This window comes from Plasmodium yoelii (assembly GCF_900002385.2).
Source record: "Plasmodium yoelii strain 17X genome assembly, chromosome: 13".
Lineage (NCBI taxonomy): Eukaryota > Apicomplexa > Aconoidasida > Haemosporida > Plasmodiidae > Plasmodium > Plasmodium yoelii.
In genome coordinates this window covers 1,408,324-1,434,720 of record NC_036185.2, presented here as the reverse complement: position 1 = coordinate 1,434,720, position 26,397 = coordinate 1,408,324, and the positions used below count along the sequence as shown (strand labels likewise).

Genomic DNA, 26,397 nt, shown 5'->3' with positions numbered 1-26,397 from the left:
ATAATATTATTTATTTTTCTTTTAAAATATATCAATACAAAATTATATATATTTTTTAAGCACACTTAAAAAAATTATACATAAATAATATTTTTTTCCATTTCTCCTATGAATATTAAAATCGATATTCTTTTTTTATCATTTACAAGGTTATCAATTCTTCTTATGTAAGTAGCACTTATTCATTATATATATGGCTATGAAAATACATATAAATATATTTATATATAGCATCTAAAATTTGCACTTTACGAGAAATATAGTAAGATCTACAAATAGCTATTTAAAATTTTTTATTTTGCTCTCTATCAAATGGAAAATATGTATATTAATTGTATCACTTGTCAATTCTTAATGTAGCATTGTAATATTTTTTGTTTTGTGTATGGAAAAGTTTTATTTTTATTTTCTGCTCTTTCTTCTATTTACACAATAGACATTTCTCTCATTTTATTTTTTAATTATGATCTTTATATTTTTGTCACAAAGGAAATATCATATATTAGTTGTGTGCTACAATTTCTCTCTTCTTTTAATCTTATTTTTGAGTTCGTATTAAAATTTAATAGTATGTAGAAAAAATCGGATAATAATAAAATGCCAATATTAATAACAATAACAATGATTATACTGGGTGTTTCAAAAATTAGTGGAAAAGGAATGATACTGGGAGAAATAATTAAAAAATATATATTAGAATGTGTTTTATTTTTTTATTTTAATCTTTTAAAAAGAAATATAAAAATATAGTCAACTTTAATTTTATACAATTTTTTATTTTTTTTTATATAATGTTATGTTTCACGAAAATAAAAGAAATGTGTTTAAATATTATAGTTCCAATACACTAATAAATGTTTCATCATAAATATAAACATTTTATATATTTTGTATAGTTTAGTTAAATTTGGGGTTATAGAAATAATCATAATTTTAAAAGATATTTTTTGTCATACGAATAACACACATGCATACGTATATTCCTATACCAATCTTATTGTAACTATATATTTATTTATAGAAAAAAAAATAATGAACAAAAAATTAAATATAATTAAATATAACGAAATAATAATCAAAATAATTAAAAAAGAAGATTAACATAAATATAAATAAAATTAATAGAAAGGGATTAGCCCACAAAAATTAATTATGAATTGTTACTATTTTTGTTTGTGTAATAAGTTTTAAAATATGAAACATTTGTAGTTATGAGAAAAAAACTAATAAAATAATCCTATTCATATTTTTTAAAAATGTTATTTGGACATATACACATATGTGCTTACATATATACTTGAGGTACATATACAATATATACGTTCTTTAAATGCTTGCAAAAAATAATAAAATAATAATAAATAGTCATTTTCTATCTTTTTAGGAATCTTCCGAAACTGAAAGTATATATATATATATATATATATATATATATATATATATTCCAAAGAAAGTTTCATTAAAGAGACAAATTGTTTATGTTTGTCCAAGAAGGTGTAAGCACATGAATGTATGCATAATTGAATTGTTCAATCTGAGGAACATTCATATAAATGTAGCATTAGGTATGCTTGCTTTGATATTGTATAGTAAAATGATGAATTAATATAGACCAAATCATAAGATTTGAAATTACAAATGTAAAAAAATAAAAGCGAAAAAAGGAAAAAAATACATAAGATAACAAAATAGATCACAATTGGGGGTAGCTCAATGAAAGATATAGAATTCGTTATGATTTCTTTATTACATACAATGAAAGATTGCAAAAATGAACGATTTAGTATGCTTAAAGTTATTAAAAACTAAAAAAGGAAATAACCGGAATAAGATATATACAATTTTACCAAATGATAGCAATAACATAATAGCTTTATTATACATAAAAAATGGAAAAAATATAAAGGAAGAAAATTTTAAATTATATTTCAATGTTTTGAATAGTTATAGTGATGATATCTTACTAAATAATAATACAATAAATGCTTTTTGGATTTACTGCAATAAGGATATTTTTACAAAAAATAAATCTGTGAAACCTCAAATTCCAATTCTGGTTAAACTAAGTGAATAGCTATTATATATCCATCTAATTTTACCCTTATTATTATCATAACAATAAATTATTTCTTATACACATTTCACACTTATAGGTTTCACAGCAACATGATCATTTGAATTTTTACTTTTTTACCAATGCTCATAAAATAAATTTGCATTTGGAAAGCCGTGAAATAATGTACTATACGAAAAAATCACACATATATATGCTTATATATGGAGTAATATTCTTTCGCACATCCAATGTATTTTGTATTTATGTATACTACCATTCTTTATCATTTTTAGAATCAAAGATGAACGATTATATTTCGATATTTATAATAAGACTGATGGAAAAACATATGAGCATAACACATTGTACAATTTTTATATTACCTATGATAAATTGTTTCATTTTATGGAGACATTTAATGTAAGAACAAAAACGATGTAATTAAGAAGGGACAAAATGAAAACAAACAAAAGATTATATTGTTATTTTTAATATAATTATTTTGTCTTTTTTTAACATTTAGAAAAAATTGTCTATATTGGAATCATTATCTAAAAAGTTTATAAAAATAATATTGAAGGATGAAAAGTAAGGGGAATTTTAAAAAGAATAATGCATATATATAAATAATAATGCGTTGTGTAATTATATTAAAGAAATATATATATCTTGTTTTTTAAATAGATATATGTAAATCATGCCTTTATTATATCTTTATTTTTTGTAGCTCTTTTTTTATTATACTAAATGACATAATATGTGCAGAATTTGTTTCAAATGGGTTATGGTGAGATTTAAAGACAAAAATGCTTAACATCACAATATAATAAAAAAATATATATTTACATATATATTCTAATGGTGATAAGGATTTTTAATTCTACATTATTTTGATTTTAAAAGAATTAATTTGCACTTATCCATACATATGTCTATATTTTTATAAGCATATTTATTTGTTATTATGTCTATGGGTTATACTCATTTTCACCACAGTTTCTACTTAATATTTTATAACTATACATATTTCAGTTTACAGGTGAAAAAAATATTTGCCCTTCAAAACATATTGATGGATGTAGATAATTATATTTATTTCAGTAAATGTATTTCAAGGTAATGATAAAATAATTCTGATAATAATATGAGATAAAAATATAAAATGATTTCATTAGATAAGCTTATTTCTTTATTTTTTTTTTGTTTTATATAGGAATAATTTCTTATTTCTTTTGACTTTGACACCACAACAATTTCTGATTATTTTCAAGGAAGAAGTGCCATATTTGGCAATAAATATAAACAAGCACGGTAATTATATATCTACATTTTTTTATTACCATAAATTATTAATTATTAAATGTGAATTGCACAGAAAATTGTCCCTGATTTAAAAATAAATATATGATTTTGAAATATTTTCTTAACTTTTTCTCCTTTTTTTATAGTATTAACATTTTTTAAGGATTTTGAGGTGAATTATGATGTATCGACTGTGCTTTTGATAGATTTATGCAATCATGTGTGGTCCTTTGATATCCGAGCGTAAGTTGATAAGACAGAAAATATATTATTAAGTATAAAGCTTAATATAGATTAGCATAACTAAAAATTAATTTATCATTTTTTAAGAGAAATAAATATGTAATTTTGTTCGCTTTGCTATTTCAGGTTTTCTGATTTATATTTATTTGAAGAAAAAGATAATACAAGCTTAAAGAAAAATATAAAAATAAAAAGTGTAAAAATACATTCACTTTATTTAAAAGGAGATTCCGAAAAAAACACAAAAATAAATGATATTAAAAATGTATATAAAGAAATATATTGTGAAAATAATTACATCAATGAATGTAATTCTAATAATAATACGAAGATAAATTTAAAATCTTATTTTCCTGACTATTTTAAATTCACAAAAAAAAAAATTTACGTAAATAAAAATTATAATAACAATGATGATTGTAACATTAGCTTAAAAAGTTACAAATATTTAGAATATTCAAAATATTCATATATAATTTGTAAATTAAAAAAAATATATTTCTTGAATAGTGAAAATTTATATCAAACTATTAATTCTGTTGAGATAGAGGATGAAAAGGAGAAATCCATTAGGGGGAATTTTGATATTTTATATTTTTATGTTCAAAATGAAAATTATAATTATAGTTTGAGCAAAATTAACCTCTCTAACTATGAAAATAGTATGCAAATTTTTAATAACAATTATGAAGATAATATAGATTATATGGAATCTCAATTAAATAATAGACAAATTGATCACTACATTGAAGATAAGTATAATATTTTACAAAATGAAGAAATTTACAATAGTGTTGTTGACCCCAAAAATAGAATTAATCATAGTATGGATCATACTAATATTTTATATGATAATAATAACAATGAGATAGAAAATTATTCTTATGATATAAACGCAGTCAAAGATAATTATGAAAATATAAATGTACATAAATTAAAAAATATAGAAAACGGGGTAAACAGTCTTAATAGCGTGCTACCCAAGTATATTCAACTTATTAATATGTATCCCATTTATTGTGATATTAGAAAGTTATTTTTAATTAGTAGATTTAAATGGGATTATTATGAAGATACAAAAAATATTAATAATAATTTGATATACAATGAAAGCGCCTATAAAAACAGAAAGTTTCTCTATAGTAAAAAAATGAACTTGGTGAAAATTAACTCATGTAAAGAATATTATTTTATTGAAATATTTTTTTTTAAGAAAAATGAGAATATAAATAAAAGGTGTGTAATAGTATTAAGAAATACAAAGGTAAACAGAAACTTTGAATTTCTACTTGTTCTTAAAAATTACAATTATTTTTATGTAAATGAGAAAAAAAAACATTGTCTTTTTAATGTTGATAACACATTATGCAAATTAGTATTTAAAAATAATATTAATACATTGATTAGTATATGTGCATATAATATACGAGAAAAAGCAACAAGTATTATAAAGGTAAATAATTTAAAAAGACAATACTACTACTTCATAATGCTATATAATGGTTTTTTAAATAAAGATATATTTTTAATAAAAAAAAGCTTAAATATTCATAAGTATAAAGAAATGCTATTATTCTGTAGAATATTATTTCATTATATTTGGAATAATTTTAATATGGATATTATTTATTTTTATTTTATTGATTATTTTTCGTTTATAAATCATATATGGAAGAAAAAATATAAAAACAAATTTAAATATATTAAGAAACAAATAAAAGAAAAAAAAGAATTTATACAAATATACTTTTCCTTGAACTTAAAAAAGATATTTGACATAGTAGATATTGTTGGAAAAAAATATCTCTGTTTTCAAAATAACAAAGAACTTAAAAACTCATTAATGCAAGACATTTTCGATGTTAATCATAAGAGGTCACAGAAAAAAATAAATCTGGATAACGAGTACAAAATGAAAAATAAAGACATGGTGCAGAAAAATGAAAATAAGAAAGGCCAAGCGAAAAGTCAACAAGTGCAAAAAATACAAATGTCTAACAACTGTAATACTGAAAATTATAGTATCAGAAATAGTAAAACCCAAACAAAATCACACTTAATTAAACCAGATAAATATATCTCGAATGATAAAAATTTTAATAATTATGAGAAACTATATAATAACACCATAAATGTAGAACAAATAAAAGGAAATGTAAATTCAAATAGTATATACAAAATAAACAATAGTAATAAAATAATTGAAATGGATAATAATCAAACGAATAATTTAAATAACTATAAAGAAAGAGTTCTAAATTCATCATATGATGATATGAAGAAAATGAATAAAAAGAAAAAAAAAAATGAAGAAAAGAAGGTAAATATATTTTCAAAAGATCAAGAAGCTGATATTGGCACCGAACAAATTCGACAAAATAATAATTACAATAATTTAGATAATAAATACTCACAAATACTTGAATTTTATTATTTTGAAAAAATGTGTTATAACGAACATTATAATATATTTGTTAATAAAAAATATAGTAAGGAAATATGCACAATTACATTGCATTTTATTATATCATTTATTGATCGCTTTGGGGGGAAAATAAATAATAAAAAGTTACTAGGAAAAAATAAAATGAAAAAAATATTTTTAGAAATGAATAAATATATATATATGGTTAAAATGATTATGAGCATAATAGAAAGAAATTATTATACAAATATAGAGAAAAAGACAAAAAGAAATGTAAGCAAAATAAATGTTTGGAGAGACAATAATTTTTTTTATAAATATAATGGAAATAATTGTGAACAAAATTTTATAAATCATGCATATCTAAATGTATATAATATGTATGATACTATTTCAGAAATGTTATATGTCGAAAAGTTACATTCTGACAAAATAAATAAATTAATTCTTAATCATTATCATCATTTTAATACGTCTAATATTAATAACCAAGTAGACAAATTTAAATGTAAAAATGATGAAGACAAAAGTAATCATGATTTGTTACTTCAAGCTGTTAATAAAAATGCTGAAAATGAACAAATCAACCTTAAGGATAAAGTTCATAATATAAATCGTTTATTAAATTTGGAGCGAAATGAAAAATTGATGAAGCACAACAATTCTAAGGATACAATTACCAACTGTACATATGATAGAAAATTTTACAACACATACAGACTAGAAAACATAATGAATAATGAATATAGAGATAAGCTGAATGAAAAAGATTATAAAAAGTTATTTTTTTGTTTATGTTACTGTTATACAATAATAACAAAAATGAAGAAAATTCCTTATCTTAATATGAAGAATGTATTATATAAAGAAGTAATTAATTCAAATAAATTAATTAATAAGAACATTACATTTGATTATGTTATTTATGACATTCTTAATAATAACAACCTTAGTGCAACCATTTATTATATTTATTCAAAAAAATACGAATTTTTTTTTAATTTTATCGTATTATATTTCAATTATTATATTTTGCATAACTTTTTTCTGAATACACGAAATGTATTTATTAAAAAATTTTATGATTCTGTTACTCGAGGAATAGAAAATTATAATACTGGTATAAAGAATGATAATGTTGATAAAAAATGTAAGAATAATAAATTAAATAGCAAGGGGGAAAAAGACAAAAAAGGGGAAAAAAAGAGGAAGAAATCAGAGTATTACTCATTTTTTAATAATTTCTTAAATGCAATTATAAATGATTTTGACAACGTAATTAATAAAAAAGAAGGATCTACATATAATCGATTTATTTATGATTTGTTTGAAAACATTCAAAATTATGAACTCCATAGAAGAAATACATATAAAAAAATGATAAATAGTAAAGATGCCGTTGATCCAATCATTAGCCATAAAATGGATTATAACAATAATACAAATAAAACAGACATTGTACAAAGGGGAAGAGATTGCAATTATATAGAGATGGACAAATTTAATTCTATTAATAAAACTGATCGAGATATAAATAATTTTAAAATATATGGGAATAATTCACATTTTGAAAAAAATTGTATAATAGATGCTATTTATGAAATATACAATATGTACTATAATATAAAAGACAATTTTATAAAACTGGAAAATGAGATGAATGAAAAAAACATGGATAGTGTTTTTAATTTTCATTATAATTTAAAAAATTCTGTTAAGTGTAATTTGCAAAATATAATTCTATTAATTTATAAATTAATCATAAAGGACAAAAAAATAAATAAAATAAATAGTTGTTTTAAAGATCAAATAATGAAACAATTAATAAGAAATTCCAAAATACCATTTGCTTTTATGCATTTGAATCCACACGAAATTATAATAAATTATTATGGAATAGTTATATACAGATTATTATGCAATAATATAGACAATTATCTAGATATATGCATATATATATTGAAAATATTATGCGTTGATGTTTTAAAGTTTTTTAAAGCTATAGCTTTTTATACAGTAAAAAAATATATTAGAAATAAACTGCTACTTTTTTTGACCAAAAATAAATGTTCATTTAATCTAGTTGATAAAAAAGCTATAAAATTTATTTCTATTTTAGAAATATTTTATAAAAATAGTTCATATACTACTGAGCATAATAATGAATATACTAAATATATATTGAACAATAATATTTTTAGACTATATGAAAATATGACATTTTTTAAGGCTTTCAAAAATAATATACTTCAAGCTGGTTATAATTACATTTTTAATATAACATATAAAGAAAAAAACATTTTAAATATTTTCAATTATCTCATAAATATGTATAATAAATTATTTCCACAAAATACAAGTTTTTTAAGTTATTTTAATCAGATGTCTCTCTTATTTATTCCTTTCATTATACAGAATTTTTATTGTACTTATGACATTAGCATTTTAGATAGTGATCAAAAACATATAGACAAGGAAAAACGAAAAAAAAATCAATCAAAATTAAAGGATACACATTTATTTTTACAAAATGTAAAAATTAATTACAAAAAAAAGAAGAAAACAAGAGGAATCATAATGGCAGTTGATAATTATTGGCACCATAAGCAAAATATGCACATCTACACAAAAAATAAAAGTATCATCCGTTACTCTAAGATTCTTCATAAAATTCGTAATGAAAGATGGATGCATCATTTAAAATCAAATAAAATTTCTCATAAAACAAATAAATGGATTAAAATTTCTATGTACAAAATATCCGATTTTTATAGAAACAGTTTTATAAATAATAATAAACGCATATCAAATATAGAAGACACTAAAAATTTTAATAAAAAACATGTTTTATCAAAAACGCATTTAAAAAATGAATTAAATTATGATGAATCTATAAAAAGTTTGGAAAATAAATATGATAAAAATAAATATCATATACCAAATAATGTAGAAGCAATTAAAGAGCTTATGAACACAGAAAAATACATGAATCATGATAATAAAAATGGTAATCTAAATTTTTCTAATAAATATGTTTATTGCTATTATGCAAATAAAAAAGGAAATGAAAATATCATCACTTATAATATGGGAAAAAATTGGATGAAGCTAAAAGGGAAAGAAATAGATGATCTAATATATATTTGTCACAAAAATTTAGATACAAATATTATTAAAGAAAAAAATATAAAAAGCATAAATAAATATATACACGATTTTAATTCAAATAAAAACCCGTGGCATTGTGATTATAATTATGATAATGAATGTTATTGTTATTTATGCTTTACAAATAAAAATGAAAATCAAGAAAAAAATTTAAAAAAAAAAAAAAAAAAAGTTGAATGTAAAAATGAAGACGAATTTATGAGTGTGCCTATTGATTATAATTATTGCAACGTTGATGCAATAGACACATTTGTTCTTCATAATAATCATATTATTGAAAAAGTTTCAGAAATCGATTATAAAGATAAAGTTATTACTAATGATAAAAACAATGAATATTCATATGTAAATAATACATTTATACTTGAAAAAAATTGTAATATAAATAAACAATATACAAATATGAGCTCAAACAAAATTACGGCTTTATCCGAAAATAATAAAAATGAAAAATATAATCATAGTATAACTCACGAAGGCAAGATGAATCAAAGTACTTATGGAGTAGTATCTCCCGTTTTAAAAAAATATGAAAAGTGTGTATATAATTACAAACTAGTTCCACTTGAACTTTCTACTCATGGATCTTATTTATGTTGTTCTTTGTCAATGTTAAAAACTGTAAATACTAATATTATGCTAAGAATTGTATTAGAAAAAAGAGGGATTTTATTTTTACACTTTATATTAAATTATTTTTTAATTAAAAATACAAAAAGAAAAACAAAATTCTCCATGAAAAATGAGATATTTACGCGTAATAGTTCTCTTATAGTACGAGAAAAAAAATATGGAGATATAAAAAAAAGACAACAACAAAGACATAATATACCTGATTCTACATATCCATTTTTAATTAGTAATCAATATGATGAGGATTTAATTGTATTTAATAATATGGCCAAAGAAAATAATCAACGTTTCAGAGAAAATAACAAAACAATTGTGAACAATTTAAATGCGAAACCAATTTATAAGCATGTAGTTTTAAAGAATTGTAACAATAATAAAAAAAATAAAATAAAAATAAAAAATTTATTCTATGAGTTAATAAAATTAATGAATATAAAATCATATGATGACAAATTGTTTATATATATTTTAAATTATTACATTGATAACAATAATATATCTATTATATTTGTTGTTCTAATAACATTAAAATATTTTAGCAACAATTTTTTCAAAACGCTTCACAAATCGAAAGAATTCAATTTTTATAAAATTATAAAAATTGGGACTAAAGACAAAAGTCTTAACGAAAAAAATGATAAAACATATACATCAAATGAAAATATAAAAGAAAAGCGTTCAAATTTTTGTAGTAAAAAACAACAAAATATAGATTTTAATATAAACATAAATTCATACGAAAAATACTTCTTAAAAATAATAAGTTATATTCAAAATAATTTAAGAAATAAAGCGAATAGTTTTATATATGAATATATTGAGTCTATTTTGGAATCCCTTGGAATTTTTTTATACAATTTTGATTTTTTATATAACCTGACCTTTTTGAATAACTGTTCATCCTCTCCATGTGTATGTTTAAAAAATAAAAAAAATAGTGAATGCACTCAAAACACCAATTTAAAAGTGCTGAACAAGTTAGGAGACAAAAAAAGCGACCAAAATTTCTTTAGTTTGAATATTTTAAAGAGTAGAAATCCTGATATATATATATCTTATAATATGATGACAAAACTTAGTAGAAATTTTTTATTATTCAATTATTTATCATATGAGCATATTAATAATAAGTTCGGCATGAATAGTCATGATTATTTTGGAGATAATGATGTTTTTAAATTATATAATAAAAAATATGTATCAACAAATAAAATCAATAATTTCCACAAATTTGTGCTTAGTTACTTTTTAGCTAATCAAACTTATACATCTATGTATTTTTTTATTTTGAAAAATATGAGTTTGTTTCAATCATTTAAAAATTGCAACTATTTAGTAAAACATGTGTATCGAAAAGAAGAAAATAAAAATGGTTTGTTAAATATGTCTTCCAATTTATATATATCACATGCACCTTGTTATTTATATTCTCGGTTATCCAATAATTTGTTGCCATTATCTTTATACAATGCTGGTACAATATTTATATATGAGTTAAAAGCATATCTCCTAAAAAATAAAAAAATATCAAAAAAAGCATGTTTAAATAAAGACCCATTAATGGATATATCTACATGTAATCAAGAAAGAGAATACAAAGAAAATGAGAATAATGAAGTCGATTTTAACGAATGGAATACCAGTCAAAGTATTAATCAAATGTGCAAACAAATTTTAAGAAAAGATATTGATGATATATACTATATACCTCTCAATATATTAAGCTTTTTAAATGTAAAATTATTCTTATGCATATTTGTATTTAGCAGTGTTGATATATTCGATTTCAATACAAACAATCCAGATAATCCTTTATATGTAAATATATATTATTTTAAAAAATTGACTAAATGCTTTGCTACATCGATTTATGAAGCATATTTCGGTTGCAAATCAAATTTTAAAAAAAGTATAAAACAAAAGCTAGAAGAAGAAAAACGATTGAATAAGCATATATTTAAACTAGCTATAGAAAATTTAAAACGGTACAAAGAAAATTATATAAATATTGTGAATCGAGAAAACAGTACCGAAAATGATATACATGAAATTAGAGATAGCTATGGAAAATCGAATTCACTCAACAAAATTGCAATAGGTAATAATAATCAATACCAATTTTGCTTTGAAAATATAACATTAATAAAAAAAATAAAGAATAATAACTATGAATATAAAGACAAAGATAATTACAGTTTGATGCAAAAATTGAGGAGCATAAAACACATTAAAGACGATTGTAAAAAAAATAAGCATATATATAATGGTAGAATACATTTTGATAAAGTATTTGATTTTTATACATATAATAAAGATTTATCATTGAAATTTTTATTAAAAAAATATATAGATGAGTCATTTTTTCAAAAATATTTTTCTCCTTTTTCTCTTTTTGAAAATATATTTAAGAATGAAAATGAAGCATATGAAAACATTGATCAGCATCATTTACATGACAAAACAAAAAATGAAAAATCAACTACAAATAAATTAGACAGGATTGTATCAAATGAACATATTTTATATAATAATCATAATATAGGAAAGACAAAAAATATGAAAAAATTATATAATTATAATGATTTTTTTGCATACATAAGAAAATGGAAAAATTGTGAAGATTATACAATGTATAAATCTGAATGTAATAAATTACAAAATTGTGAAGAAATAATTAAAATTAAAAACGGATTTTGCAACGATAATGATATACATATTTGCAAAGACAATACACAAAATTTTAATGAAAACAAATTTAACAAATATTGTAATAATAATTCTATAGATGTTATTTGTAGTACTCATTTAAAAGAAAATCAATTCTATTTTTTAAAATATTTTAATATAAAATATTTTCTTATTACTTTCCAACCATTAATAGCATACCACATATTAATCTTAAACTGTATTTTTTATAAATATGATAAATCAAGCAATTTCGAACATTATTTATATGTAAATAATTATGATGTAAAATTATTGAATGATTATATAATTAGCAACAATATTACTTTACCGTTAAAATTAGAAGAGTGTCTAAAAAATATGCTTATAAAATTGTGTCTAGAATTGGTTATATTTTATTTTAATAACAACAATATATTGTGCTCTATCTTGTGTTTTCTGGATTTATGCAATATCCGCATTGAAAAATTAAAAATGTATATTCTTTCTATGAAAAGTGTACATTATTATTTTAAAAAAAATTATAAAAGAAAAACATTTTGGGATAAGTGGATAAAAAAATGTTTTCAATTTTTTAATATCAAAAATATTTTTCATATTAATTCATCCAAAAAAAATAAAAGCATATTTTATGAAAGTTTTACTTCCCTACACATAGATTTTTATGAGCTTTTTAATAAAACATTTATAGAGTTAGTTGTAATTAAGTTATTTTTAGAATTATCAAAGGAAAATGATGAATTTGAACAAATAGGCAAAAAAACAAATAATGAATATGCAGATAACAAAAATAGCTCTACAAATATTAGAAGAAATGTCATTTCTTCCAATTTTTATGATAATAAACAAGCAGTTTTAAATAATACGAAAACACAATACTCCAATTTTAAGGATACTTACAATGTATTCGAAAGACAAAATAATTTGAGTGAGGTGGAGAAATTCACCCCAATAATGGCATATAGTGATATTGATAAAAAAAAAGAAAAAAATAATTTATCCAGTGAAGAGAATACTAAAAATTATCCTAACAATGAAGTTAATTGTAATATATCTACTTATGAAAAACACAAGTTTAATGAATCTAATGATAAAAATATATACAACATAGATGATAATAAAAATGAAAACGACGAAAATAAAGTAAATTATTATACATATAAAGAAGACAGTGTGAAGATGTTCATTTTAATTTTATTAGAGAAATCCATACAATATAGAATTAAAGAAAAAAAGAAAAAGAAAAAAAAAAAATTTTATAACGATTTTTTGAACATTATACCACTATATTGCAATGTTAATAATGTACATCAACCACTCACATTATTACATATTTTAAGTCGTAAAAATGATATTTTTGTTTTTTTTTACGAATGTATTGATAAAAAAATTGACATAAAAACATGCCAAGATATTATTAATTTATATACAAAAAATAAATATACCAAAAAACATATAAGCATTTTTCTTGAGCATATGAAAAAAAATATGTCTTTTTTGATAAAATTACAAAATATGATGAAAAATAATAAATTATTAGATATACAAAAATATTCTAAAGAAAATAATAATGATTTGATAAATGATTCTATCGAAAATATTGAATCTGAATCTCTTACAACATCAGATATCAGTGTTCGATGGCTACCTTCAAATAGTAGTAACATATCATTAGTATTATTAGAAAAACTGAAAAACATTTTTATTACAAATACAGATTTTTATAGTATTGAAAGTACTTCAAAGTATGCTAACAAATCTGCTTTGCAAATTTTATATACAATTATTTACAACGATTTCGATTATAAAAATGTTCGGTTTGCCATTGAATTTATTATTCAGAATAATCAAAGTTATACAAAGTTTTATATTTATCTAACTGCTTATGTTGAATTCATTTTTAAAAATAATTACCCATATTTATTTTTAAAAAAATGTAAATATGTTGTAGAAAAGGAATTTCTTGAAAAAAACGAAAATGCTATTAACTTAAAAAAATACGAAAAACTTTTTGGTCTCAATTTTAACACACATCATGAATTAAAAACGTTTATAATTCATTTCAAAAAAAAAAAAGAAGAATATGATAGTTTAATTACTTTATTAAAAAATATGTGGCTCTTTTTTCAAATTATAGATTATTTATTATTTTTAAGTAAAATTCAAGTCATTGATACAAATAAGTTAAAATTTTATAATTTTATTCAAAACCTAACAAGCTATAAAGAAAAATCATTAGATTTATTTTTTAAAATTATCAATAAAGAAGAAACAACATATTCACTAGTTTTTTTTCTCATAGCCAATGATATATTTAATTTATTAAGACGTTTTTTTTATATCTTTTACTTTGATACACCAATTTTTTGTTTATACAACTTTGTTAAATGTATAAAATCGTATAAAATATCCAAAGCAAAATATTATCTTCAAAAGCATTATAACAAATATATTAAAATTCATAAAAGAAATACTTCAGACAATTTATATCATATATTTTGTACTCACGTAATAAATTACTTGTTACTGAATTTTTCCCACATAAGGTATTTAATTTTTTGTGTTTATATAAAATAGTGTCTATTGTTACGTCTTATTTTAAATATACACATTTTTATTCAATGGAATTATAATTTAAGATAATTTTTTTGTTAACCATATACATACGCATACATATTTAATACATTTAATCACCTTCTTATGCAATATTTTAGGTATTTTATATTAAAGATTCTAATGGAAACAAAGTTTGATTACAAATATAGATTTTATTATTACACATATAAAAATTTATATAGTCTTAATCTGGAAAAAGAAATATATATGGACATTTTTCGTGTTTGTGAAGAGTTAATAAGTCAAAACAAATTTACATATATAAAAAATATGGTATCTAAAATATATTCACAAATAGAAGATATAGAACAATATGCTTTTGAGTATAACAAACTTTTCATTATATTGAATAAATTTGTGCTTCTACATTATTCTTGCTTTAAAAAATTTATACATATAATAAAAAACAGAAAAAGCACAGACGATTATATAAGCTTATTATATAATAATTCTATTTCCTTTGGTTATTCAACAGTAATTTTTCTCTTATTTCTTCTAAATTATTCTTATTCCTTCCAATCAAGATTAAGCATTTTTGAGCAGATTCATATTTTATTTTTATGTATATTTTTAATAAACGTTATAAAAAATAAAGAGCCAAATTACAAAAAAAGCAATATAAATAAAAAAAAATATATATATACATTTAATTATGTAAAGAATAAGGTACATATATCAGAAAACCTGTTTAATAATAAAGCAATGAATAAAAACAAAGATGAAAAAAATAGACAAAAAAATAATACAAAATTGTGTATATTAAAATTTTTGCCCCTAAATGATGAAGAGTATAAAAAAATATTTTTGTTTAAGGATTACAATGAAAATAGAAAAAAATATATTAAATACTATAAGGGGGGAATTCTAAATTATGAAATATATAATAAATATATTAATTTACGAAACCAATTTTATAATTATTCAGAAAAGTATTTCTACGATTTTACAAAAAACATAAATATCATTAAATACTTATGTATTCATAAACATACAATTAAAAACTTAAAATTAAAGCTTATATATTTATTAAGTTTAAGTACAAAAAGTAAAATATCCATAAATTTTGATAAATTAAATATATCTTATATAAAAGACATTTTAAAAAATATAAGTTCGTGGACAAATAGGAATATAAATGTGCATGTCCATTGTGTTACTAAAAATATTTATGTAGATAGTGAAAAACAGGTTCAGAAAAAACTCAACAAAATGATGAACTCCATTTATAGAAATACTCAATTAAATAATTCAAAAAATACAAACAAAGACAAAAAAATTCAACAATATGATCACAATGTAACAATGAATTCGTTGGAAATGCTGCATCAAATAGAAAATAGTAGCAACAATAATAATCATACTAGTAGTAGAAATAATATAAGAGCGAATGAAAATTATGTTTCTAATATAAAAATTCGCGATTCATATAAAGCTAAAAATTGCAATGGAAATATAATGAAAAATAACAATTTCAAAGATACCGATAATTACCATCCTAATAAAAGTAATAATAATTTAGACTCCAAATTTATTTTTATTGTAAAAGAATCAAATGAGAATAAGCTATCTAAAACGAACATAAATTTATTATTAAGCATATTTATTTGCATAAATAATTTAATAAATAATTTAGATGTAATTAAAGCACAATATATTATAGACAATTTTTATATTGAGAAAATATATGAAGAAATAAAATATGATGAAAAAAATAAAATGTTAACAGAATTGTTAGAAAACCAAAAGAACAATGAATATGATTATAATTCAAAACGACTTAATAAATTGAATAGTGTTAAAAAAAAAAAAAATGGAAAAGATTCATTTTCAAATATTGCCAAAAATCCAATTATTTGCTCATATTTTTATGAATATTTAAATGAAGAAGAACACGAAAATTCATGTCATTATAATTCTCTTTGTAAAATAGGAAATTATGAAATAAATCAATTCAATCAATTGAATCCAGAGAGTAAAAAAAAAGATGATATAGATGTAAAAAAAAATATAGAAATTAAATTAAATTTGAATAATAATGATTCGTTTTTAAAAATTGATGATATATATAAATATATTTATTATAATTCAGTTTATTCACTTGTTATTTTTTATTATTTGTGTATTGACTCAAAATTCGGACTACAATTAATGAGATTACTTAATTGTCCAAAAACAAAGAATGAAAATAAATACAACAATACAGATGTGTTATTTTTTAATAATGCTATAAGCCGATGTAGTTCTGACATATATATGTTTGTTTTACAATCACAATTATTATTTTGCATTAAAAAAAATACCTATATTATGTTAAGGCCTATATTTTGTGATTTTAAAAATGAAGTGCCAATTTTAAAGATTTTTTATTATGTTTTAAAATATTTTATCAAGGTTAAAAAGGGGAAAATATGTGATGTATTGATAGGAAATAAATTTATACACTTATTTAATAGCAGATTAAATTTGGTATGTGCAAACTTATTGGTTTATCATAACTTTATATTATTTTTATTGGATAATTTTTATGTATACTCCTATAAAAAATATATTTGTACAAATTGTAAAAAACAATGTTGCACCAATCATACACACTCTAAAGACATAAATATTGAGTGTGATACCAAAATAAATATTAATGACCATGCACTAAATAGTAAAAATGAATATGAATCAAATAAAGCTTTTATATATTTTGAATGCTCATATGAATTTTTAAATAAACATATTAATTTAATATCAACTAATTCCTGCAGCATATTATACAAAAGGTTTTATTTTAGAACTATATTAGATGCTTATTTTTACATATTAAAAAGTTTGATAAAAAATCGGTATAGTAAAAATATTTTAAACGATCAAAAAGGTTATACAGAAGCTAAAGACAGAAAAAGACAAAGAAAATCTTACTATTACAGTATTGGAGATATTAAAAAATTATTGCCTAATGTTAAATATTCGGGTCCATACTTGTCTAATTATCTTTTCTCTAATTTAATCACAATTTACGTATCGAATAATATAATATTACCACTAGAAATAGAAGTAGAAATTATAATTTTTTTATATAGAATAGCATGCAAATTTACATCAGAAGAACACATTAATCAGATTACGTGCATAATCAAGAAAAGAATTTTAATTTATATTAAAAAGAAAAAAAATCATATTATTTATAGATTATTGCTAAATATAAATGAATACGGTAAATTATACTTTATTTTTAAATTAATTTTTGAAAATAAATTGATATTTGATTTTTTAAAATATAGTAAAAATGTGTTTTCACATTTAAACGTATATAATTTTAATAATGACCTAAGTGTCTCATTAAATAGTAATTGTTTAATATATCATGAAAAGGTTTGCAAATTAAAGAATTATTTTTTTAACGATACTGGAAAAGTACCAAAAAAATTATGTGACAATGTTTTTGAAAATGATAAATGCGCATGCCAAATTAGCAATTACAATGATGCAAAAATAAGCCAATGCCAAAAGAATCATGAAAATTGTTGTAATGCTTTTATAAAAGAAGAAAATATTGTAAAAACAACAAATTTTAAGTTTTTTTTAAATATGCTTGATAATATGTACAAAAAAGATAAATTGAAGAAAAATGAAATTGAAAAAAACAAAATGAACATTTGCTACGATTTTAATAATTTATATTTCACAGACTTGTTAAACTTGTATGAAAGAAATGTAATTTTGTTCCAATACAAAAATAATCAAAATAATTTGTGCTTATTTTATGATGATCATTTTTTTGTGTATATATTAGCATTCTACATAAGTATTTATTGCAAACAATTCAATAAGGGGGATTTTGAACTTATAACCACAATTTATAAAAAAATTGGATTAAAGTATGAATTGTATAAACTTTTACATAAAAGAACGAAAAATTGCATAAATATGCTAAAATCTGATAAAGACATTTTTGAAAATGATAACACAATTCAAACAATAATATTTTGTATAAACATATTACATCATTGTGCTTTGATACTATTAGAAATTCAAAATCTGTATAAATATAATCGTAATATAAATAATATATACCTTTTAATTTTGCAACTTAAGTATATTTATTTATATAATAAAGATATTTTACAAAATACAAAAAATCAAAATTTTAAATTATATATAAATAATTATATTAAATTAGACAGCTTAATAAATAATAATGTATGTAACAACGAAATTCATGAGATTTTCGAAAATATTATACAAAATAACATTAAAATTGGCTATTACAAAATAAAATTTTTAAATTTATCGCTTGAAGATTTCATTTTTTTAGTTGAATCTCATCCGTTATTTTATGAAACCCTAATTTTGTTAAAGGTAATTATAACAATAAAAAATTTTTAATAGCTATATTTTTTTTTTTACGAAAAAGTTAATGCACTTTTACGAAAAATTTTTATTATATTTCCCTTCTTAGGCTTATGAGAAATATTATGATGACATAGTATACTCATTTATACCCAAAATTTTATACATCCAAGTTGTTATATATGGCAACAAAAAATACTTGCACGATTACTGTTCTTACAGTTGTATTGATAAAAATACAACCAAATATATAGTGAAATTATTTATGATAAACAGTGTTCATTTAAAATATAATAATAATTTCCCAACAAAAAAATATAAGTATATAACTATCAAAGAAAATACTTTAATCTTTGATTTTTCATCATATATAAAATCCGCAATAAATCTCAACATTCCAAAAGAAAATAAAAAAGATGATATTTTTAATTATCCTATGCATATAATATCGCTTAAATATATTTTAAGTCAATTAAATAATATAGATTATAAAATAAAGGTAAATATTATATATAATATATAAATATGACAATTTCCAAATATATATATTATGCATTTATTAAAATAATTTGCTTAATATTTTTTTTTCCTGCAGGCTTGCAAAAAATTAGGATCTGATTTTGATGATATGCATTATGAATGCAAAAATATTCTAAATTTGACAATGACATAGGAAACAAATATACATATTTTTTTTGTGCCTATTCCGAACGTATGCAAAAATTAAAATATTTAAACTTTTATTTTGACATAATAAAAAAAAATATTTATGCCTATTTATTTACATTATTTGCATAATATTTCCAAATTACATTATTACATGTATTTGCATATATTTTTTTTTTTTAATTTACTTTTTTTATATATATATAAATAATTTTAAAAAATTATTATCCAATAAAATTGTAAGTTTATGTAATTATAAAATAGTAGCAATTATTTAATGAATTAATATAGTATTTTATTACTTTTTTTTTGACTTGTTTGTAAAAATTGCAAATTTATATATTTAAAAAAATTGTTTTTTTGTAATATTCCTTTGTATCATTATATACATATTAAAAATAGTACACGTTGATATTTTTTATCATTTTTGAAAAAGAAATTGTATTTACTTCTGTGTCCATGCATTACTAAAAATTGTAACAGAAAAAAATTATTCTTTGATTAATCTTATAAATGCATATAAATTTTCTTAAACCATGCGACATATGTATAATAAGATAGTATACTTTTTTATGGGTAATGCAAATTTGCATTAATTGTTTAAGATATCTTAATTAAATATATAAGTTAATTGAAAAGTATTGTATATACATAATAATATATTTATGGATAATGCTGTAAAATATTTATTTTGCTTTAATGCAATTATTTTGATAAAAATTGTATCATTATTTATATATCTATAACTACGTGTAAGTGTACATACCTTAATCGTATGAACATTGATCTTTAAATAAAAAGAAAATATAAAATTAAGAAAAATTATTGATAAATTTTATATTATATTATATTACAACAACTTGTTTCATTAAAGCAAGTTTACTTTTTTTTTTTTTGATTCGAAGTTCATGCTCGTTTACATTTATATATAATACGCTTAATACGAAAATATATATATATATGCATATATACATTAATTAACAATACATCGAATCATATATAAATCTGGTAACAAGTTTATGTAAATACGCTGAATGTTGTTTTAAGTTTGAATTTTCTTTGTTTTAAAGTATATGCTTAAATAAATGTGAACAAAATGGAAAAGGTCGTTACTATGAGAGAGATAATAACAAATACTAGGAAGATCAAATTGCATGAAAATTTTTTAGAAGATTGCAACCTAAAAGATACATTTTACAACGCTTTAGAAACTGTAAATTGCGGATATAATGATTATGTAAATATAAAAACATGGCTTTTCGCTACTTCAGAAAAATTATTTTCCAACAATTCTGAAGAATTGGCATATATTGCATGTGATGCTTTAAAAGTACTTTTATGTAATAGCAAGTATTTGCATGTAATTATTTATAAATTGCTTAAAAAAAATTTAGAAAAATATATACTAAAGATTATGGGAATATGCTGTTTAACAGTTGCCTCAAGAATGCAGCAAATAAATCAAACAACATGTTTTAAAGAAATATTACAATTACACAATTTAAGTAACATAATAACTGAATATAATATAAGGCAAATAGAAATTGATGTTTTTGTTTCCTTAGCGCATTCAGGTTTTTGTTTTGAAAAAACAATTACCCCTGTCAATGAACTGCATGAAATTATGAATTTTATAGAAGCATATGAACAGCTTTTTGAACCTGGAGATTTTCCAATATTTAAAACCGCAAATAACTTAATGTTAAAAATTATTTATTGTATGGTACCAGTATTTAATATGAACGTATATAATTATTCTATTGTTAATTATGTATTAAGATTATTTATAACAGATAATGAAAAATATACTTATGCTTTTCAGAAATTAAAAGAACATTACCATGATAAAGAAATTATTCATATATCTAGTTTTCAAAATCATATGTTTAATATTATTAGCGCATTCAAAAATATTTCGATATTTTCAGCAAAAGATTATATCCTAAAAAATCAAAAGGATATCGAATTATTTGATATTATAAATACAAAAATTGAAGTACTTTGGAATAATAAAGAAAAAGAAAAAGCGGAAAGTAGAGACTCATAGATTGTAAATATTCCGAAAAAAACATATATAAAGTATTATCAAAAATGCCAACAAAGCATAATATATATACATATTTGAACTACAAAATAATAAATTTTAAAATTAAATGAATATTTTTGTTAGTTATATTGTTTGTGTAGTAATAAAGTGAGGAAATAGATATTTTGATAATGATAACAATAAAATATATATATGCACAAAAAAGGATAAAATAAAAGGATATAATATTATTATCTCAATGAAATTAAAAAAGAAGAACCTTTCATTAAAGCCTCCTATTTTTGTCTTATATAATTTAGTTTGGGTATCTTTTATTCAGAATTGCTAAGTATGCATTTATAGCTACTACTGGATATTAGACGAATATTTTATTTCTCACTAAGTTTACTTTGTTTGTAAGAATTTACCTTTGTATTAGTCTGTTATTATTAATACAATTATAAATAGATATTAATTATGAATGCATAACAAACATCATAATATTGTTAATAATTCCTGGAAATTATATAAGTATTATGTATTATATGTATTGTGTTAAATATATATTTATATTGTATAGTTTATAAATAGTTTTATATCATTATGAAAGATATCTTAATTTATTACTTTTTAATTTATATACATATATATATATATATTGTTTTTTTTTTATCGTTAAATAATTTTTATAAAGTATAAGCATAGTTAAAATTTTTTTGTTAAGTATTGAAAAAATATGTTTTTTTCAATATTCATTTTTAAATAAACAACTTTTTAGCATAAAACTAAATTAATATATTACTTCGGTAAAAACTTTAATAACCTTTTATAAATTTAATGATTTTAAGTTAAACTGTTCACATGATACACTATTCTGATTTTAATTGTTGTAATAAGGATATATAATATCAATATATAGTTTGTGTGAAACTTGTATTTATTGCATGCCTACCAAATATTACAAAAATTACAAAAACTACTAATTTTTAATACTTCACCTATTTAATATTATCTTATGAACAGATATACTATTAATTTTGTAGGATTATATATTTACATTTTAAACATTATTTATATTTATTATATTTTAAGGTACATATAGCTGTGATTTTTGTGAAACATATAACATTTATCAAATTATTTTTGTTAATTTCAAAGTGAAATTTTTCTACATTTTTAGTAAAAATTTTAATTATTATTATTATTATCAATATAAACAAAGATCACATACCAATTACCAATTTTATGAAGTTTATCAAATTATATATTTTTTAATTGTACTAAATGATGCTATTATGTAAGCATTTGATGATAAACATGACTTTATCTATATAAATTCGTATACTTAGTTGATTTTGAAAATATATCGATTCTGTCACATATTTGCGATAATTTCAGTATAAAGATATTTCAATAATATGTGGAGTCATGAATATAATACTGATGAAGTAAGTGCCGATGAAAATGACGAAATGGTTGATGGTGAAGTGGGGAATATAGGTCCTAGAAAATGGCCCATTATAAATTATAATAAAAATAGTATATTGAAATTGATGAAATTGTTAAATAACAAAAGAAACATTTTTATATCAATAGAATTTTGTCATAATAATTCATATGAGGCATATGATGATATTATAAATTATATAAAAGGCACATTGAATATTCCCATATGCATTGTTGACATAATAAGTTTATATAATTGTAAGCATGTAATAAAATACATTAAAGATATTTTTTTAGATTTTATAAAATATATAAAGGACAAAAAAATTATAAAATCTGTTTTTGTTTTACCATATATCGACCATTGGGCTTTATCATTAAAAGGAGGGGGAAAAGACGGTTTTTTTTTTTTTAGAAATAGTTTAAAAAGTGGAAATGAACCAAATGAGATAAATAATATATCTGATAATACATCAGAAAATGGATCAAATAATGATATTTGGAATAAAAGAAAAATGAATAATATAATATACAATGCTAATATACAAATATATAATTTGCTTTTTTATATGAAAAATATAATAAAAAAAATGAATAAAAAATATTGTGTTAAACTGGTTAGTTTTCAAGGAACTAAAGACCTATTCAATTCGTCTATGACTAATTTGTATGATTATAAAATAAATGTCTATGAATTTGTCAATACACGTATTTTGTATTATATACATATGAATAGGGAAATTTATTCACTTTACTCGAAAAATAAGTTATTTATAGATGCTATATATAATATCATTTCTAATAAATTAGATTTTTTAAACAGTTATCATTATTCTAATATAGATATGTTTAAATATTTTTTTAAGTATTACTATAATTTTTATAATAATAACTTAATTACACAAAGGAGTGATGGAAAAAAAAACAGATTGGGTATAATACCAAAAAGGGAAAATAAAACTAATAAAAGAGCTGATAATATATATATTTCTTCATACAACCATTTTAATGTTTTAAACTTTTTAATGAATAAAAATAATTTTAAATGTCTTAAAAAATACAAATACTTTTTGCGAACAAAAAAGAAAAGGAAATATAACATTTTTATATCTACTAATAATGACCATAATAATAATGTTCTTAATTATATTTGCAAAATGTTTTATACTTCATTTTACATAAATGAATATGTTGATACTCTTTTGAAAAGACACACAAAAATTACAAAACATTACGTCAGCAGATTAGATAGATTAAAAAACAATCAAGAAAAACACGAGATTAATCAAAGAGATACCATCATATCCAAAAGTGGAGATGTGTATGCACATGATACGACTATAAATAAATATAGTGAAAAGTGGATATGTGATCATAATAAAATTGATAATAATAAGGATTGTTTACAGAATACCAAATCAAACCACTGTTATAAACAAGTGGGAAATCTTAAAAAAGCAATAGCTGATAAAATCTATAATTTCTCAAGAAAAAAAGAATTATCTCATATTAGAAAAAATTTTATGGTAAAACAAAAATATCAAAATGACACTTATAATATTTACAAGATCGAAGAAAATAGTTATATAAAATTTTATTTTAGTAAATTCAGAATCCCTAATACATTTTTAATATATGGGCATAGTGGTGCAGGAAAAACAACTTTATTAAAATTTATTATTAAAATAATTCGTTCGGATTATAAAGATATACCTTTTCATGAAATGCTTAAATATGATGCCGAATTGTGCGATAATTTAAGCTGTAAAAATAAAGAGAATGAGATTGGTACAGCACGAAATAAAATATATACTGAAGATATACATACTAATACAATGAAATGGAATAACTCAATTAATTCTAACATGATTTTTAAATATAGTACACTAATAAAAAATGCATTTTATGGAGAAAAAAAAAATATTTTTTATGAATATCAAAATGTGTCTATAATTCAATTTGAAAGTCATCTTTTAATTAACAAGACGATAGGTGAAAATAGCAAATACATAAAAAGCATTTTCTTGAGAGCCTTAAAAAATCAACCCTCGGTAATAATATTCGATAATATAGATTTGTTTATTGAAAAAAATAACAATTATAAATATTCTGAAGATGACCAAAATGACGATGTTTATAAAAATATTTACAATCTTCTAATTTACTATTTAACTTCTTACATAAACGGATCCAATAGAATGAAATTTATTGCAACATCGGAAACTCATCCAAAATATTTTAAATTTTCTTTTTTGAATTTAATAGAAAATATACTATTCATTTCATAACGAAACAGGGGGCACACTTAAAAATGAATGATCAAATAACAGCAAAATTTGATCATTCATATGGTATACATGCTTATTTAGGGCATTCCGTGAAACGTTACAATTTTACACTTACCCTTGCAATTGTTTATTGTCTATAATACTGTTTTAATATTATTTTTTTGATTATTTTAATTTTTTTGAATATTTTCATTTTTTTGATTATTCTCATTTTTTTAATTAATCTCATTTTTTTAATTATTCTCATTTTTTTCGGATTTTTTCTAGTAAATTCCCTTTACATTTTTTTCAAAAATCATACAACAATAAACTAATTGTCATAAAATTGATATTTGCCACATCGACGGCAAAACACATTTATGATGATGTTTTACTACTTAATTCATAGCTTAGTTAGAGTCATAGTTTAGTTCATAGCAAGTGTATGCATTATTACAATTATCACATATCTTAAGAAGTATGCATACATATAAAAATAAAACATTTTTAATTCATAATATATAGT

At 20.4% G+C, this 26,397-nt stretch overlaps 3 protein-coding genes across 3 annotated transcripts; all 3 read left to right on the top strand.

Annotated features, from left to right (window-relative positions):
* Window positions 1-1,771: 1,771 nt before the first annotated feature.
* PY17X_1330500 (conserved Plasmodium protein, unknown function) lies at window positions 1,772-20,139 on the top strand (the record flags this gene model as incomplete). The annotated part of the gene is made up of 12 exons (XM_022957128.1): window positions 1,772-2,056; window positions 2,154-2,239; window positions 2,350-2,476; window positions 2,580-2,644; window positions 2,784-2,843; window positions 3,089-3,172; window positions 3,270-3,367; window positions 3,505-3,601; window positions 3,728-15,058; window positions 15,227-19,475; window positions 19,576-19,965; window positions 20,062-20,139. The coding sequence occupies 12 exons, from the start codon at window positions 1,772-1,774 to the stop codon at window positions 20,137-20,139; spliced, it is 16,950 nt and encodes a 5,649-aa protein (XP_022813596.1).
* A 1,089-nt stretch (window positions 20,140-21,228) lies between these two features.
* PY17X_1330400 (mediator of RNA polymerase II transcription subunit 20, putative) lies at window positions 21,229-22,179 on the top strand (the record flags this gene model as incomplete). The annotated part of the gene is made up of 1 exon (XM_726184.2): window positions 21,229-22,179. The coding sequence occupies one exon, from the start codon at window positions 21,229-21,231 to the stop codon at window positions 22,177-22,179; it is 951 nt and encodes a 316-aa protein (XP_731277.2).
* A 1,451-nt stretch (window positions 22,180-23,630) lies between these two features.
* PY17X_1330300 (conserved Plasmodium protein, unknown function) lies at window positions 23,631-25,892 on the top strand (the record flags this gene model as incomplete). The annotated part of the gene is made up of 1 exon (XM_022957127.1): window positions 23,631-25,892. One exon carries the CDS (start codon window positions 23,631-23,633, stop codon window positions 25,890-25,892), a length of 2,262 nt encoding a protein of 753 aa, XP_022813595.1.
* Window positions 25,893-26,397: the final 505 nt, after the last annotated feature.